At 51.0% G+C, this 16878-nt stretch overlaps 2 protein-coding genes and 3 non-coding genes across 5 annotated transcripts; 4 read left to right on the top strand and 1 right to left on the bottom strand.

The window, feature by feature from the left end:
* Positions 1-117: 117 nt before the first annotated feature.
* rpl7a (ribosomal protein L7a) lies at positions 118-6271 on the top strand. The gene is made up of 8 exons (XM_072488929.1): positions 118-140; positions 641-761; positions 1517-1666; positions 2036-2176; positions 2378-2457; positions 4845-4975; positions 5416-5485; positions 6106-6271. Exons 1-8 carry the CDS (start codon positions 138-140, stop codon positions 6208-6210), a joined length of 801 nt encoding a protein of 266 aa, XP_072345030.1. The 5' UTR covers positions 118-137; the 3' UTR covers positions 6211-6271.
* LOC140399512 (small nucleolar RNA SNORD24) lies at positions 1887-1958 on the top strand. The gene has a single exon (XR_011937711.1). It is a non-coding gene; the product is annotated as a small nucleolar RNA SNORD24 (small nucleolar RNA).
* LOC140399510 (small nucleolar RNA SNORD36) lies at positions 2787-2864 on the top strand. The gene has a single exon (XR_011937709.1). It is a non-coding gene; the product is annotated as a small nucleolar RNA SNORD36 (small nucleolar RNA).
* On the top strand, positions 5279-5352 carry LOC140399511 (small nucleolar RNA SNORD36). The gene has a single exon (XR_011937710.1). It is a non-coding gene; the product is annotated as a small nucleolar RNA SNORD36 (small nucleolar RNA).
* A 390-nt stretch (positions 6272-6661) lies between the features above and the next one.
* On the bottom strand, positions 6662-16478 carry surf1 (SURF1 cytochrome c oxidase assembly factor; the record flags this gene model as incomplete). Its single annotated transcript, XM_072487817.1, has 7 exons — positions 6662-6835; positions 7084-7165; positions 8778-8940; positions 9324-9396; positions 10711-10902; positions 15121-15203; positions 16332-16478. Coding segments are annotated over 7 exons (807 nt in total), but the record flags the coding sequence as incomplete, so codon positions are not given.
* Positions 16479-16878: the final 400 nt, after the last annotated feature.

The following is a 16878-nucleotide window of genomic DNA, read 5'->3' on the forward strand; positions in this document are numbered from 1 at the left end:
AATGTGTTGCAGTGAGGGGGCAGGTTGGAGTTGGCAGAGGGGGGCCTGTCCCTTTAACTGGAGGTCTCGCGATGGCGTGCTGACGTCACGCGGGATATATAAGGCGGTCCCAGCAGCCCCCGCGCTCTCTCTCCGCCATGGTGAGTCCGCGGTGTGTATCGTGGAGCCATTTCCCCCTATCGGCAATCCGCCGCCATCCGGCCTCCCCGCGGCACTGCCGCCCCCCCATACCCTCCCCACACCCATCCGCCCGCTCCCTGCCTCCCGCACAGCCCTCTATTGCCGCGCGATGGAGTCCCGCGGCCGGCCTGTGAGGGGAGGCGGAACTGGGGGCCCGGATCCGCCATTGCCGGGGACTGAAGAGAAGTGACTGGGGGATGGGCGGGGAGATTGGGACGATGGGGGTGCGGGGGTGCTGTGTGAGGGGGATTGGGGTGGGGGGAGGGTGCTGTGTGAGGGGGATTGGGGTGGGGGGAGGGTGCTGTGTGAGGGGGATTGGGGTGGGGGGAGTGATTGGGGTGTTCACTTTTTTGTGGGGGTGCAGGATACTGTGTGGGAGGAGGGGTTTTTGTGGGAGGAGGGGGTTCTATGTTGCGAGATTTTCTGTGCCCCATTAATTTGTGTTTTTCTTGCCTGTCAGCCGAAAGGGAAGAAGGCCAAGGGGAAGAAGGTGGCCCCGGCCCCTTCCGTCGTCAGGAAGCATGAGGTGAAAAAGGTGGTCAACCCTCTGTTTGAGAAGAGACCGAAAAACTTTGGGATTGGTGAGTTCGGCAGTGTGAAAGCTGCAGTCGGTCTGATTCGGCGGCTGTGCTGGTGAAGAAAGCTTGGCTCAGAATTGAGGCTGCTGCTTAAAAATAACCGGTTTGGACAGGGGAGCGATACAAAAGAGACCAGGGGGGCTATTTCTTCACACACAGGGTGGTGAGCATCTGGAATGGGCTGCCAGAATAGGCGGTAGAGGAGGGTACAATTTTGTCTTTTAAAAAGCAGACCGTTACTCGGGCAGGGCGGGTATAGAGGGATATGGGGCAAATGTGGGTAAGTGGGACTAGCTTAGTGATAGAAACTGGGCGGCATGGACAAGCTGGGCCGAAGGGCCTGCTTCCAAGCTGTAAAAGTCTAACTCTGGCTAATTCAATGGACAGTACGAAGTCTTACAACACCAGGTTAAAGTCCAACAGGTTTGTTTCGATGTCACTAGCTTTCGGAGCGCTGCTCCTTCCTCAGGTGAATGAAGAGGTCTTCACCTGAGGAAGGAGCAGCGCTCCGAAAGCTAGTGACATCGAAACAAACCTGTTGGACTTTAACCTGGTGTTGTAAGACTTCGTACTGTGCTCACCCCAGTCCAACGCCGGCATCTCCACATCATAATTCAATGGAGAGCAGGGAGTTAAGTTATATGGGGCTCTGCAGCACATAGTGTTCACAATGAACATAAATGATGTACGCGCAGCACTCTGGGAGCTTAAAAGTGTGACATTCCCTTCTAAACATGCTTATTATTCTGATTCTTTAGGTCAGGATATCCAGCCCAAGAGGGACCTGACTCGATTCGTGAAATGGCCACGGTATGTCAGACTTCAGCGTCAGAGGGCCATCTTGTACAAGCGTCTGAAGGTGCCTCCAGCAATTAACCAGTTCACCCAGGCCTTGGACAGGCAGACTGGTGGGTCATGGTAATTAAGGGAATTTGGACGGGTGGGGAGGGTGAATGGAGCTTCACCCCGGATGGAGTCTCTGACTACCTCTGAGCCAGAGATTCCATTCCAGGGGTGTTACGTGATTGGAGCTCTGTCCCTGTTAACTGCAGAGATTGTCACCAGCATGAGGTCTCCTGTTTGTGGCTTTGCCGAAGGAGAAAGTTGAATATTTGGGGTTCTGGAGCCTGCAGATGATGTAACTGAATATTTGCTATCTGAGAATAACGGATGACATTACCCACCAAGATCGCTGATGCACTCCGAACCCCACTCCTGCACTGAGACAGACCTGTTGCCCAGCAGTATCCAATAACACTGCCTGCTTTTCTTCGCAGTGACCCAGCTCTTGAAACTGGCCCACAAGTACAGACCCGAGACCAAAGTGGAGAAGAGGCAGAGGCTTCTTGTCCGAGCCCAGCAAAAGGCAGCTGGGAAGGCTGATGCTCCGACAAAGAGACCAGCAGTTCTCAGAGCAGGTGAGGGTGCCTGAAATTCAGTCTGCTTGTATTTAACCCATGATGAAATAAATACAAAAGGGTCTTTTGTATTTATTTCCTTTGCTGTCAGCGTGTGGATTAAAGGAGACAGTACTGCTGTTTCACAATATTCTTGTTTCAAAGGTTTATTTGTGCTCTAAAGGTCAAGCAGGACTGAGTGCTGACTTTTGTCTACTCTAGGTGTGAACACTGTCACCACATTGGTGGAGAATAAGAAAGCTCAGCTGGTGATTGTCGCACATGATGTTGACCCCATTGAGGTAAGAGGGCGAGACATGACTATCAGCGACTTTGCGGCTCTGACCCTGTCCAAACCCCCGAATCTAATTCACCACAACAGTACTGAGTGATGATAGCGCTCATCTCCTATGGAGGTGCCTTGTGCTCTGTTTCATTGATATTTCTGGCGGATGAACCTGCTCCGAAAAGCTGGCTGTCCTGCTGTTGATTACCCATCTCCTTATCGGTCCTCCAGGAATACCCCATTTCTTACACCTCTGGACCTGATTTTTGGAACGGAGTCTATTTGAACTGGGGTCTCCCTGGCACTCCTACCACCCCTGTAACTGCAGTGCTGGTCTCGGTGATGTTGCGATGATGTTTTGAATTTCTTCACCTGAAGCTCAACATGTAGAGCAAAGAAACGAGCTTTTTAACCCTGAGCGACATCCATGACCGCACCTTGTAGCTGAATCCGGACTGTTTGTGATGTGTAACCCCCACTTTCTTCCCAGATGCCCCCTCCCCACAGCTGCTTGGAGATGTTTACATGTTGCTCCTGCTTCTGGCTGATATGATGTTGAACTCGGCTTTCAAATTTACATGTAGAATAGTTTGAGGCCATTTGGCCTGTGGTATCTGCTAGCCCTCTGAAGGAGCAATTCACCCCCAATGCCACTCCCCTGCTGTTTCCCTCTATACTGGAAAATCGTTTCTTTTCAGATACGATTACATTCTGTTAAACTTGTACAGCATACTGTGGCTCAGCTCGAAAGCCACAATTCAACCTGCCACCTCCACTTTGGTGGCACGTTTCAGAACCTGACCACTCGATGGTTTTTCCTTGTTACCAATTATCTTCAATCTATCACATTGTTTTCTGTCCTTTCACCAATGGGAACAGCTTCTCTACTCCCTTCAGATCTTCTATTATTTTGAGTACCTCAGAATCTCATTTCAACCAAAACAATCAATTTCTGTAATGTACAAGCTCCTCATCCGGTGACTGTCTCCCTGTGTCTGTGTGGGTTTCCTCCCACAGACCAAATCTGCAGGTTAGGTGGATTGGCCGTGCTAAATTGCCCCTTAGGGTGGGTTGCAGGAGTATGGTGGGCTTTTGAAGGTTTGGTGCAGACTCAATGGGCCGAATGGCCTCTTGCACTGTAGGGATTCTATAATTGCTGGAACCATTCTCATGAATCATTTTTGTCCTCTCTCCAATGTCTTTACATTCTTACTAAAGTGTGACACCCAGAAATGGATGCAATACTCTAGCTGAGCCACAGTATCCTGTACAAGTTTAACATAATTTCATCTTGCACTCTACTCTTTGCTCTGTGCCCTTATTGATAAAGCCAAGGATACTGTCACTTTATTAACTGCTCTCAAACATGTCACCTTCAATGTACGCACACTTGCACTGAAATCCCTCAACTGCACCCCCTTTAGTATTTTACCCTGTTTATATTGTCTATCTGAATTCTTCCTACCAAACTCACTTTACACCTGCATTAAATTTCATCTGCGCATTCCACCAACCTATATCCGTCCTTTTGAAATAAAACCGAAAATGCTGGATAAGATATAGAATTGTAGACGGGTCATTCTGACTCGACGCTAATTGTTTCTCTCCACAGACCTGCTGAGTTTATCCAGCATTTTCTGTTTTTAGTTCAGATTTCCAGCACTCTCAGTACTTTGCTTAATTGTCCTTTTTGAAGTTCTCCATTATCCTCCTCACGGTTCACAAAACTTCAAAGATTCGTATCATCTGCAATTTTTGAAATTGTGCCCTGTACACTAAAGTCTTGGTCATTAATATATATATATATATATATAATATATATATATATTTAATTTTAGTACCCAATTCATTTTTTCCAGCAAAGGGGCAATTTAATGTGGCCAATCCACCTACCCTGCTCATCTTTGGGTTGTGGGGGTGAAACCGAACCTGGGGACCTCGGTGCCCTGAGGCAGCAGCACGAACTACTGTGCCCCTTTGGTAATTAATATATATCAGGAAGAGCAGGTAACACCGAAACCTGGGGAGCTCCACTATAAACCTTCCAGTCAGAAAAACTGTTCAGCATTCCCTTTCCTGTCACTCAGCCAATTCATATTCATGCAGCTACTGTTCCAATAACTTTACTGACCAGTCTGTGCAGCACTTTGTGCCTTTCAGCAGCCGCAGCTTCAGCTGTCTGGGTTGAAGCTCTGGAATTCACTTCTAAAAATCCATTTCTCACCTGTCTCCCTCTTGCTTCCCCTTTAAGACTAGTGTTAATGACTGGTCTCCTATCTTAATAATTTGAGACTGTCAGCCTTTCTGATATTTGATGTCGCTGTGAGGCATTATGGGATCTTTCACGGAAGGTGCCACATAAATGCAAGTTTTTGTTGATCTGTTTGTGATGTCGCCCCTCAGCTGGTCGTGTTCCTGCCTGCGCTCTGCCGGAAGATGGGAGTTCCTTATTGCATTGTCAAAGGCAAGGCCAGGCTTGGGCGACTGGTGCACAGAAAGACTGCCACTTGCCTTGCCCTGGCCCAGATCAACCCGTGAGTAGCCTGTTTGTAATCTCAATGCTCAGCTAAGATGGGAGGAGGTGTAGACTATCACGAATAGGTGGCGTGCCATTGTTAGAGGCACTTGTCGCCGTTTCATCAGCTGTTTAAACTGCGGGGAAATCACTGATCTGACAGAGGTGGCAGGATAAAGAATTGCAGCATTGGCTTCTAGCCCAACTGGGACCAACTGCAGCCCCTCTTAGTGCTCAGTGATCACCATTATTGGGATGCATGGGGCTTCACCCTCTGATTAATCGGTTACATTGTTGATGTGGCTGTTGGGTTGAGCTGGATCTGCAATGATGATGTATGAATTTCTTCACCTGAATGACCATGTGGCATTTATGAGCTTTTTAACCCTGAGCAGTCCATTCACCCAGCCACTGGTCCCCAACCTGTGTACAGTGCCCACAGCTATTTCTTTTCCACAGTGAGGATAAGGGAGCGATGGCCAAGTTGATTGAAGCTGTGCGGACTAACTACAACGAGCGGTTTGATGAGGTATGATCCCATTAACTCTAGCAGCTTTGTGTTGAGGTTTGGGTGTGGTTTCCATAAGACATAGGAGTGGAAGTAAGGCCATTCGGCCCATCCACTCCACCATTCAATCATGGCTGATTTCAACTCCCATTTACCTGCTCTCTCTCCATAGCCCTTAATTCCTCAATCAAGAATTTATCAACTTCTGTCTTGAAGACACTCAACGTCCCGGCCTCCACCGCCCTCTGTGGCAATGAATTCCACAGACCCACCACTCTGGCTGAAGAAATTTCTCCTCATCTCTGTTCTAAAGTGACTCCCTTTTATTCTAAGGCTGTGCCCCTGGGTCCTAGTCTCCCCTGCTAATGGCCTGTGTTGATGTGCAGCAATCTGTCAATACAAGGCTTAAGGGCGATTGGGAGACAACTGCTTGGTGTCAGTTGAGTGGGATAAGGGGGCTGATTAAATGGCAACTCGCTGGGGTTTCTAAATTGCAGAACCAATAGCAGGTGAAACGGCCAAGAATTGAATGTCTTTAATCCGGCCTAATTGTGTCAGCTGATCATACCGTACATCCCGGTGAGCACGGGACTGTTGTCCTGGTTTGAGCTGTGACTTATCCCTCCTTCCCTCTCTTTCAGATCCGTCGACATTGGGGTGGTGGAATTCTGGGCCCCAAGTCTGTGGCTCGGATTGCCAAGCTGGAGAAGGCCAAGGCTAAGGAGCTGGCTACCAAACTGGGATAACTTTCTTTCCCATCTGCTTGTTGTATATAAAAATAAGTAAAACTAATTGTATTTAAAACAATACTGCCTCATTATTGAAGTTGAGATGCCAAGGTTAAACAGCTCAGCTCAATACATAATGTAAAACCGAGTGGTGAAAATATGCAACTGGCTCCTGCAGTTGTTGATGAACAGTGCAGATATGTTTGAGAATGGTTGTTTATATACAGAGGGCAGCACGGCAGTGCAGTGGTTAGCACTGCTGCCTCACTGCTCAGAGGTGCCAGGTTCGATCCTGGCCCTGGGTCACTGTCCATGTGGAGTTTGCACAATTTTCCGTGTTTGCGTGGGTTTCGCCCCACAACCCAGATGTGCAGGCTAGGTGGATTAGCCACACTAAATTGCCCCTTAATTGGAAAAAATGAATTAGGTATTCTAAATTTAAAAAAAGGTTTATAAACTGGGAGGAAGCTTGTTTGGAACATCACTTTTATTGATAAGAATTTACAGCATCATTAACATTTCCATGAATGGATAGAAAAATATGAAAGGCAAAGTAACTGGAGGAATCACTGGACACTAGATGGCGATTTTCCGTGCAAACTTCTGGAACCACATGTAGGACGTCGCTGCGCACAACCCATACCTTCCAAATAAAAATATATTCAGTGAAAACAATCAAACCTCATACCAACATTAAACAGGCATGGGGCAATCTACTGAGGGGTAGATGTGTTGGTGTGACCACATAATGAGCTGCTTACTACTCCCACAGGTACTATCAAGTTGAAGAAGCTGGATAAGCACTCAGAACAGGCTGTTGGGAGGCAGCTTGTGGAGGAGAAACACTGGCATAGAATAGTTACTTTAGACACATTGAGGTTATGATCTTACCAGGTTAGGATATACTGCAGATGTTCGTTCCTCAAGGTGACTCTTGTCTGTCCTCCGATTGGACCTCCAGGGACTGTGCTATCTGACAGATGTAAACCCAGTAAAATGATCAGATTAGTCCACACCGGCCGAGAGAGAACTACAGAGGATCAGATAGGGTCGCTGGAGAGGAGTTGTGGGAGAAATCACATGCTCAATAAAGTCAGGAGAAACCTCTTTACCCAGAGAGTGGTGAGGATGTGGTCGAGACAAATAGTGTTAAAGGGGAAGCCAGAAGGAACAGAATTATACATCAGCTTTGACAGCCCTCCAGACTGGAAACATTAGCTCCCTTCTCTCCCACAGATGCTGTCAGACCTGCTGAGTTTGTCCAGTATTTTCTGTTCTACAGATGCAAGTCAATGGCCAGGATATTTGACCTGAGATGCATCAGACCTGATTTCGCTGTCCTCACTCGATGGGCAGTTGAATACAACAGGGTCAATGACTGTCACTGAGTGTGAACCCTGGACTATTGTTGGGCCAACCCCACCAAAGGTCCAGCAGGGATGATAACTCAGACCAGGTGTGAATGGTTCAGTATCACTGTCAGGTTGGATAGTTACCCACATCCATTGAGGGAGACAGCAGGCCCCAATCACATTGCAAACCACTGGCTGGTGGTTCAAGAGCAGTGACTTCATGCTCCTGCCCCATTGGGGCTGCAGCTCAAACCAATTTAACTAAAGTTCTATTTCTAATCCCAGGACGTCCCAATATGCTTCAGTACTCGGCAAGTGTAGTCTGTTCTGAATGACCGAACTGCAGTAGCCAATTACACAGTTTGATACAGACCCGATTAATTTAGTGATCGAGAGATAAATATTGGCATCAATACTCCCTCAGTACTGACCCTCTGACAGCGCAGCACTCCCTCAGTACTGACCCTCTGACAGCGCAGCAATCCCTCAGTACTGACCCTCTGACAGTGCGGCACTCCCTCAGTACTGAGCCTGATAGTGCGGCACTCCCTCAGTACTGACCCTCTGACAGTGCGGCCTTCCCTCAGTACTGACCCTCTGACAGTGCAGCACTCCCTCAGCACTGACCCGCTGACAGTGCGGCACTCCCTCAGTACTGACCCTCTGACAGTGCAGCACTCCCTCAGTACTGACCCTCTGACAGTGCGGCACTCCCTCAGTACTGACCCTCTGACAGTGCGGCACTCCCTCAGTACTGACCCTCTGACAGTGCGGCCCTCCCTTAGTACTGACCCTCTGACAGTGCAGCACTCCCTCAGTACTGACCCTCTGACAGTGCGGCCCTCCCTCAGTACTGAGCCTGACAGTGCAGCACTCCCTCAGTACTGACCCTCTGACAGTGCAGCACTCCCTCAGTACTGACCCTCTGACAGTGCAGCACTCCCTCAGCACTGACCCGCTGACAGTGCGGCACTCCCTCAGTACTGACCCTCTGACTGTGCAGCACTCCCTCAGTACTGACCCTCTGACAGTGCGGCACTCCCTCAGTACTGACCCTCTGACAGTGCGGCACTCCCTCAGTACTGACCCTCTGACAGTGCGACACTCCCTCAGTACTGACCCTCTGACAGTGCGGCACTCCCTCAGTACTGACCCTCTGACAGTGCGGCACTCCCTCAGTTACTTCAGATTTAGAGAGTCGTACTCATTGAGTAGTTTTTCACCAAGTCTTACCCAAGTCTGCATCGATGAGGATTGGTTCAGTGCCCACAATCTGTGCCATTGACTCCAAATCGCGGTAATGCCAGCAATTCTTCTTAACGTCATTCTCCGGCATGAATGGTTTGCGAGTTTCCGTGAGTCGAACAACCCCAATAAGCTCGACCTCTTGTGTAATCTAGTGGAAGGTGGCAACAATCATCTTCCTGAGATATTATTCCCCACACACAAACAGCCCCATCCCCACTGACCCCTGCCCCACACCACCCCACCCCATCCACTCCCCTCACCATCCACTCCCCATCCACACACCTCCCCATTCTCAACCCTCCCCATCCACACCCCACCCCATCCACTCCTCATCCACACACCTCCCCATTCTCAACCCTCCCCATCCACACCCCACCCCATCCACTCCCCTCACCATCCACACACCTCCCCATTCTCAACCCTCCCCATCCACACCCCACCCCATCCACTCCCCTCACCATCCACACACCTCCCCATTCTCAACCCTCCCCATCCACACCCTGCCCCATCTACTTCCTTGGATCATCTCACCTGTCCTTTGCTTCGTGTTTCTGGTCTTATCCTCGTTCTGGGTACGAAACCCCTGTTCACAAGAATCCTCGCCCTAAAATACACAAATTCATCGGCACTTCATCCGGAGGCCGCAATGTGGTGATTCTTTTTTACTCATACTACGAAAGAGCTGATAGCTGGGACAGTGGGCAAGACACAGTGCAGTGGGAACTGTACTCTGTATCTAACCCCGTGCTGTACCTGTCCTGGGAGTGTTTGATGGGGACAGTGTAGAGGGAGCTTTACTCTGTATCTAACCCCGTGCTGTACCTGTCCTGGGAGTGTTTGATGGGACTGTCAGTCAGTTGGTGATTGGCTGTGCAGGGTAAGATAAAGAACCTAATTATGAGTTGAATGGACCCAGTGATGCCTCCTCCAACCCGAACACCTCATGGTCCCAATCCAGATGTGTTAAATTACCGGTCAAAACAGAGCATGTTGATAAATCACTGAGAATTCAAACCATCATAGCAGCTATTTTACTTTAGTTAAGAGTTTTAATATAAAATTGCTCAGTGTTAGATGTTGGATAATGCAAGGGGAGTGAAAGCTGGGAGTTGAATAACTACATCACTGACCTCTCAATTTCCATACAAACTGAATGGGCATTCTGTGCCTGTGTAACAGACTCGAGAGGGGCTGAATGGGCCTCCTGTACCTGTGTAACAGCTCAAGGGGCTGAATGGGCCTCCTGTACCTGTGTAACAGGCTCGAGGGGCTGAATGGGCCTCCTGTACCTGTGTAACAGACTCGAGAGGGGCTGAATGGGCCTCCTGTACCTGTGTAACAGCTCAAGGGGCTGAATGGGCCTCCTGTACCTGTGTAACAGCTCAAGGGGCTGAATGGGCCTCCTGTACCTGTGTAACAGGCTCGAGGGGCTGAATGGGCCTCCTGTACCTGTGTAACAGACTCGAGAGGGGCTGAATGGGCCTCCTGTACCTGTGTAACAGCTCAAGGGGCTGAATGGGCCTCCTGTACCTGTGTAACAGACTCGAGTTGGGCTGAATGGGCCTCCTGTTCCTGTGCAACAGACTCGAGCGGGGCTGAATGGCCTCCTGTTCCTGTGTAACAGGCTCGAGGATCTGAATGGCCTCCTGTTCCTGTGTAACAGGCTCGAGGGGCTGAATGGGCCTCCTGTTCCTGTGCAACAGACTCGAGCGGGGCTGAATGGCCTCCTGTTCCTGTGTAACAGGCTCGAAGGTCTGAATGGCCTCCTGTTCCTGTGTAACAGGCTCGAGGGGCTGAATGGCCTCCTGTTCCTGTGTAACAGGCTCAAGGGGCTGAATGGCCTCCTGTTCCTGTGTAACGGGCTCGAGGGAACTGAATGGCCTCCTCCTGTTCCCGTGTGTGAGTATCTATTACGTACCCCAGCTCTGAGCAGTTGAATGCTGTGACTACATTGGCCCCAGTCTCTGTGCTCGGCATGAGACGCCCAGCTTCCTGTTTCTCCTTGTCCGGGTCCACCCGAGATCGCGGCATGATGTAGAGCTCCTGGGAGTGGTCAAATCTCCCTCGCACCCTCACTCGCCTGTACTCCAGCTCCTTCAGCTCCAGCTGACTGCACAGAGAGGACACGAGGATTAGAGCTTGTGTTACCACCACCCCCTCCAGCGCCCACAGACAGGACTGAACCTCAAGAACCACAATCCTGCCTCTCAAACAAATTGGGTCAATACCCTGTCGCTCAGTCCCAGACCTAGCCCTTCTAAAGGGCCGATTGCGGTGAGGGCCCAAGACAGAGGGGCAGTGTGACTCCCAAGGTGAAGGGTTTGTCTAAAGAGGAAAGGTTTGGCCCATGGAGTTTAGGAGAATGAGAGGTGATTTTATGAAGCACATAAGAGGGGACTTGACTGAGTGGATGCTGAAAGGATATTTCTCCTTGTGGGGCGGTCTCTATATCAAAGATGGAGATAACGAGGATTCTCTTCCCCAGGAGAGCAGTGCAGGCTGCGTCATTGACTATATTCAAGGCTGAATTAGTCAGATTTTTCATTGACAACTTGAGGGTTACGGGGCAGACAGACAGGAAAGTGGAGTTCAGATCACACTCACATCAGCCGTGATCTGACTGAATAGCAAAGCAGGCTCCAAGGGCTGAATTGCTTTGTTAATTGCTTGAGGGGTGTGGAGTCGCTGGCTAATCCCAGCATTTATTGTCCATCCCTAATTGCCCCATAGAAGGTGGGGGTGAGCTGCCTTCTTGAACCGCTGCAGTCCATGTGATGTAGGTACACCCACTGCTATTAGGGAGGGAGTTCCAGGATGTTGCCCCAGCGACAGTGAGGGAACGGCGATATATTTCCCAGTCAGGGTGGTGAGTGACTTGGAGGGGAACTTCCAGGTGGTGGGGTTTCCAGGTATCTGCTGCTCTTGTCCTTCTAGATGGTCGTGGTCCTGGGTTTGGAAGTGCTCCTAAGGAACCTTGGTGAGTTACTGCCGAGCATCTTGTAGATGGTACACACGGCTGCCACTGTGCGTCGGTGGTGGAGGGAGTGAATGTTTCTGAATGTGATGCCAATCAAGCGGCTGCTTTGTCCTGGATGGTGTTGAGCTTCTTGAGTGTTGTTGGGGCTGCGCTCATCCAGGCAAGTGGAGAGTATTCCCTCACACTCCTGACTGGTGCCTTGTAGATGGTGAACAGGATTTGGGGGGGGGGTCAGGAAGCGAGTTACTCGCAGCAAGATTTCCAATCTCTGACCTGCTCTTTCTTTTCTACGTAATGGCCAATCCGCCTACCCTGACATCTTTGGGTTGGGGGGGGGGGGGGGGGGGGTGGGGGTGGGGGGGTGAGTGAAACCCATAGACACAGGGAGAATGTGCAAACTCCACACGGATAGTGACCCAGGACCAGGATCGAACCCAGGTCCTCGGCGTTGAGGCAGCAGTGCTAACCACTGCGCCACCCCCTGACCTGCTCTTGTTGACACAGTATTAATGTGTCTGGGTCCAGTTCACGTTCTGATCAATGGTAACCCCCAGGATGTTGATTGTGGGGATTCAGCGATGGTAATGCCATTGAATGTCAAGGGGCGATGGTTAGATCCTCTCTTGTTAGAGATGGTCATTGCCTCTCACTTATCATAGAATCATAGAATTTACAGTGCAGAAGGAGGCCATTCGGCCCATCGAGTCTGCACCGGCTCTTGGAAAGAGCACCCTACCCAAGGCCAACACTGCCACCCTATCCCCATAACCCAGTAACCCCACCCAACACTCAGGGCAATTTTGAACACTAAGGGCAATTTATCATGGCCAATCCACCTAACCTGTACATCTTTGGACTGTGGGAGGAAACCGGAGCACCCGGAGGAAACCCACGCACACACGGGGAGGATGTGCAGACTCCGCACAGACAGTGACCCAAGCTGGAATCGAACCTGGGACCCTGGAGCTGTGAAGCAATTGTGCTATCCACAAGGCTACCGTACTTGTGTGGCGTGAATGTAACTTGCCACTTGTCAGCCCGAAGCTGGATATTGTCCGGGTCTTGCTGCATTTGGACAGGGACTGTCCATTATCTGAGGAGTCGTGAATGGTGCTGAACATTGTGCAGTCATCTGCAAACATCCCCACTTCTGACCTTATGATGGAAGGGAGGTCATTGATGGAGCAGCTGAAGATGGTTGGGCCGAGGACATTACCCTGAGGAACTCCTGCAGTGATGTCCAAATATGTGCCGGTTAGGGGCTAAATTGCCCCTTAGTGTTGAAAGTTTAGGTGGGGTTACGGGGGTAGGGTGCTCCTTCGGAGGGTCGCGCAGACCTGATTGGCTGAGATGATTGACTTCCAATGACCATAACCTTTGTGCCATGTATGACTCCAACCAGCGGAGAGTTTTCCCCCTGATTCCTACTGACTCCAGTTTAGCTCGGACTCCTTGATGCCAAACTCGGTCAATGTCAAGGGCAGTCACTCTCACCTCAGCCATTCAGCTCTCGTCCAATTTCACATCCCATCTATTCCCGATAACCTTTGATTTTCTTGCCTAACAAGAATCTGATCTACCTCGGCCTTAAAAATATTCAATGATCCCACCTTCCGAGGCAACATTTCTCCTCATCTCGGTCCTAAAAAGGCAGCCTCTAATTTTTAAACAGTGCCTTCTAACTCTGGACCCACCCACAAGAGGGATCAATCTTTTTTACATCCACCTTGTCAAGAACATTCTAGATCTTTTATACTTTAAATCAACTCACCCCTCACGCTTCTAAACTCCGGTTGAAATGAGCCCAAGCTGGCTAATCTTTACATTTAATATAAGCTGTTCATTCCAGGCATCAATCGAGTAAACTTCCTCTGAACCACCTCCATCCTACCACTGTAATGAGATCAGGAGCGGAGTGACCCTTGCGGAACTCAAACTGAGCGTCCGTGAGCAGGTTATTGCTGAGTAAGTGCCGCTTGATAGCTTTGTTAATGACTCCTTCCATGTCGTCATTGATGGTCGAGGGTAGACAGATGACGAGGGAATTGGCTGGTTGTATCTGTCCTGATTTTTGTAGGCAGGGTTAACCGGAGCAGTTTTCTAATTTCTAGGTAGATGCTGTATCCAGAGCTTTCCACCATTTTTTGGTATCACGTGGAGTGAATCGAATTGGCTGAAGACTGACATCTGTGATGCTGGAACCTCCGGAGGAGACCGAGACGGATCATCCACTCGGCACTTCTGGCTGAAGATTGTTGCGAATGCCTCAGCCTCGTCTTTAGCACAGATGTGCTGGGCTCCTCCATCATTGAGGATGGGGATATTTGTGGAGCTTCCTCCTCCAGTGAGTTGTTTAATTGTCCACCACCATTCACGGCTGGATGTGGCAAGACTGCAGAGTTTGGATCTGCTGCGTTCGTTGTGCAATCGCTTAGCTCTGTCTATAACTTGCTGCTTCTGCTGATTGGCTCACAAGTAGTCCTGTGTTGTAGCTTCACCAGGTCGACACCTCATTTTTAGGTATACCTGATGTTGCTCCTGGCACGCCCTCCTGCACTCTCCATTGAACCAGGGTTGATCCCCTGGCTTGGGGGTAATGGTAGCGTGGGGGATATGCCGGGCCAAGAGGTTACAGATTATGGTTGAATACAATCCTGCTGCTGATGACCCACAGCGCCTCATGGATGTGAGTTGTTGGATCTCATTTAGCACGGTGGTAGTGCCACACAACATGATGGAGGGTACCATCAATGTGAAAACAGGACTTTGTCTCCATAAGAACAGCACGGTAGCATTGTGGATAGCACAATTGCTTCACAGCTCCAGAGTCCCAGGTTCGATTCCCGGCTTGGATCACTGTCTGTGCGGAGTCTGCACATCCTCCCCGTGTGTGCGTGGGTTTCCTCCGGGTGCTCCGGTTTCCTCCCACAGTCCAAAGATGTGCAGGTTAGGTGGATTGGCCATGATAAATTGCACTTAGTGTCCAAAATTGCCCTTACTGTTGGGTGGGGTTACTGGGTTATGGGGAAAGGGTGGAGGTGTGGACTTGGGTAAGGTGCTCTTTCCAAGAGCCGGTGCAGACTCGATGGGCCGAATGGCCTCCTTCTGCACTGTAAATTATATGATTCTATATATATATATATGATTACTGAGACTAGTTTTCTCATTCAAGATTTATCAGAATTTCTGTTCCACCAGCGGCAATGCTGGGATTTGAACTCACGTTGCCAGAGCATTAACACGGTCCTCCGGATTATTATTGCAGTGGCATTATCATTACTTCACTGCCTCACCTCGGGCTGACTCATGCTCCTAATTCCTGTGGCGATAGGGGCTGTGGCAATTACTTACTCGAGGGGAAGGGGCAGTGGGTCAGACCGAGATCTCTCCTTCAGCTCCTTGATAAGCTGCACTTTCCATTTTCGCCGTTGAACCTGAAGACAGAAATAATCAGACCCTGCTCACAGAACATGGCCCCACCCACAGAACACATCCCAGCCCCCACCGACAGAACACGGCCCACCCACACCCTGACCCCTGCCCACATTCCAGGCCACACCTGTGTCTCTGGGCCCTGCCTGCACCCCCCCGGGCCCTGCCCCCAACCCCCGGGCCCTGCCCAGTCCTGGGATCTTGGGCGTTTCTTGGTTATATTTGCCCATGCAGACATCAGTGCAAGTCTTCAGAACACAAAACCCTGACCCGACTCCCCAGACCCCCGTATTTCCACCTCTTCCACCCACCCATTTCCACCTCTTCCACCCACCCCCCATTTCCACCTCTTCCCCCCCATTTCCACCCTCCTCCTCCTATTTCCACCTCTTCCCCGCCCCCCCCATCTCCACCTCTTCCCCACCCCCCCACTTCCACCTCTTCCCCGCCCCCCCCCATTTCCACCTCTTCCCCGCCCCCCCCATTTCCACCTCTTCCCCACCCCCCCCACTTCCACCTCTTCCCCACCCCCCCCACTTCCACCTCTTCCCAACCCCCCCACTTCCACCTCTTCCCCCCCCCCCCACTTCCACCTCTTCCCCACCCCCCCATTTCCACCTCTTCCCCACCCCCCATTTCCACCTCTTCCCCACCCCCCATTTCCACCTCTTCCCCACCCCCCATTTCCACCTCTTCCCCGCCCCCCCCACTTCCACCTCTTCCCCGCCCCCCCCATTTCCACCTCTTCCCCGCCCCCCCACTTCCACCTCTTCCCCGCCCCCCCACTTCCACCTCTTCCCCGCCCCCCCATTTCCCCGCCCCCCCATTTCCACCTCTTCCCCGCCCCCCCATTTTCACCTCTTCCCCACCCCCCCACCCCCCATTTCCACCTCTTCCCCACCCCCCATTTCCACCTCTTCCCCGCGCCCCCCCCATTTCCACCTCTTCCCCGCACTCCCCCCATTTCCACCTCTTCCCCGCCCCCCCCATTTCCACCTCTTCCCCGCCCTCCCTCCATTTCCACCTCTTCCCCCGCCCTCCCCCCATTTCCACCTCTTCCCCGCCCTCCCCCCATTTCCACCTCTTCCCCGCCCTCCCCCCATTTCCACCTCTTCCCCGCCCCAGGTTACCTGCCAGGTTCCAAGGCCAAGGGTGGCGACTGGGATGAGGAGCAGAGCCCACTTCAGGATCGAATCATCAGCACCTCCGGCAACTGCTGTCGTGGTGATGGGCGCCCCATTGTGTTTGACAACAATCCCTGCAGCACAGACACAGCATTAACCCTCAGTGAGGAACTGCAGAAGCGGAGCTTCTATCACTGTAACCTCGTCCAGACTTAACCCTCCGAGATTCCTCCAAGTCTGGCCTCTTGCGTATCCGATTTTAATCCCTCCCAAGCGGCAGCTGTGCCTTGAGCTGCCTGGGCACCAAGATCTGGAATTTCCTTCCTAAACTCTACCTCCTTAGGTGGAACAGTGGCACAGTGGTTAGCACTGTTGTTTCACAACTCCAGGGTCCCAGATTTGATTCTCGGCTTGGGTCACTGTCTGCGTAGAGTCTGCACGTTCTCCCCGTGTCTGCGTGGATTTCCTCCGCGTGCTCCAGTTTCCTCCCAGAAGTCCTGAAAGACGTGCTGTTAGGTAATTTGGACATTCTGAATTCTCCCTTAGTGAACCC

This window comes from Scyliorhinus torazame, chromosome 22 (assembly GCF_047496885.1).
Source record: "Scyliorhinus torazame isolate Kashiwa2021f chromosome 22, sScyTor2.1, whole genome shotgun sequence".
Taxonomy (NCBI): domain Eukaryota; kingdom Metazoa; phylum Chordata; class Chondrichthyes; order Carcharhiniformes; family Scyliorhinidae; genus Scyliorhinus; species Scyliorhinus torazame.

What these genes read in the sequence shown, in the direction of transcription:
- rpl7a (XM_072488929.1), top strand. An exon ending in GGCCTTGGACAGGCAGACTG is followed by an intron (nt 1,667 to 2,035) that starts GTGGGTCATGGT and finishes TTTTCTTCGCAG; the next exon opens with TGACCCAGCTCTTGAAACTG. An exon ending in ACCAGCAGTTCTCAGAGCAG is followed by an intron (nt 2,177 to 2,377) that starts GTGAGGGTGCCT and finishes TGTCTACTCTAG; the next exon opens with GTGTGAACACTGTCACCACA.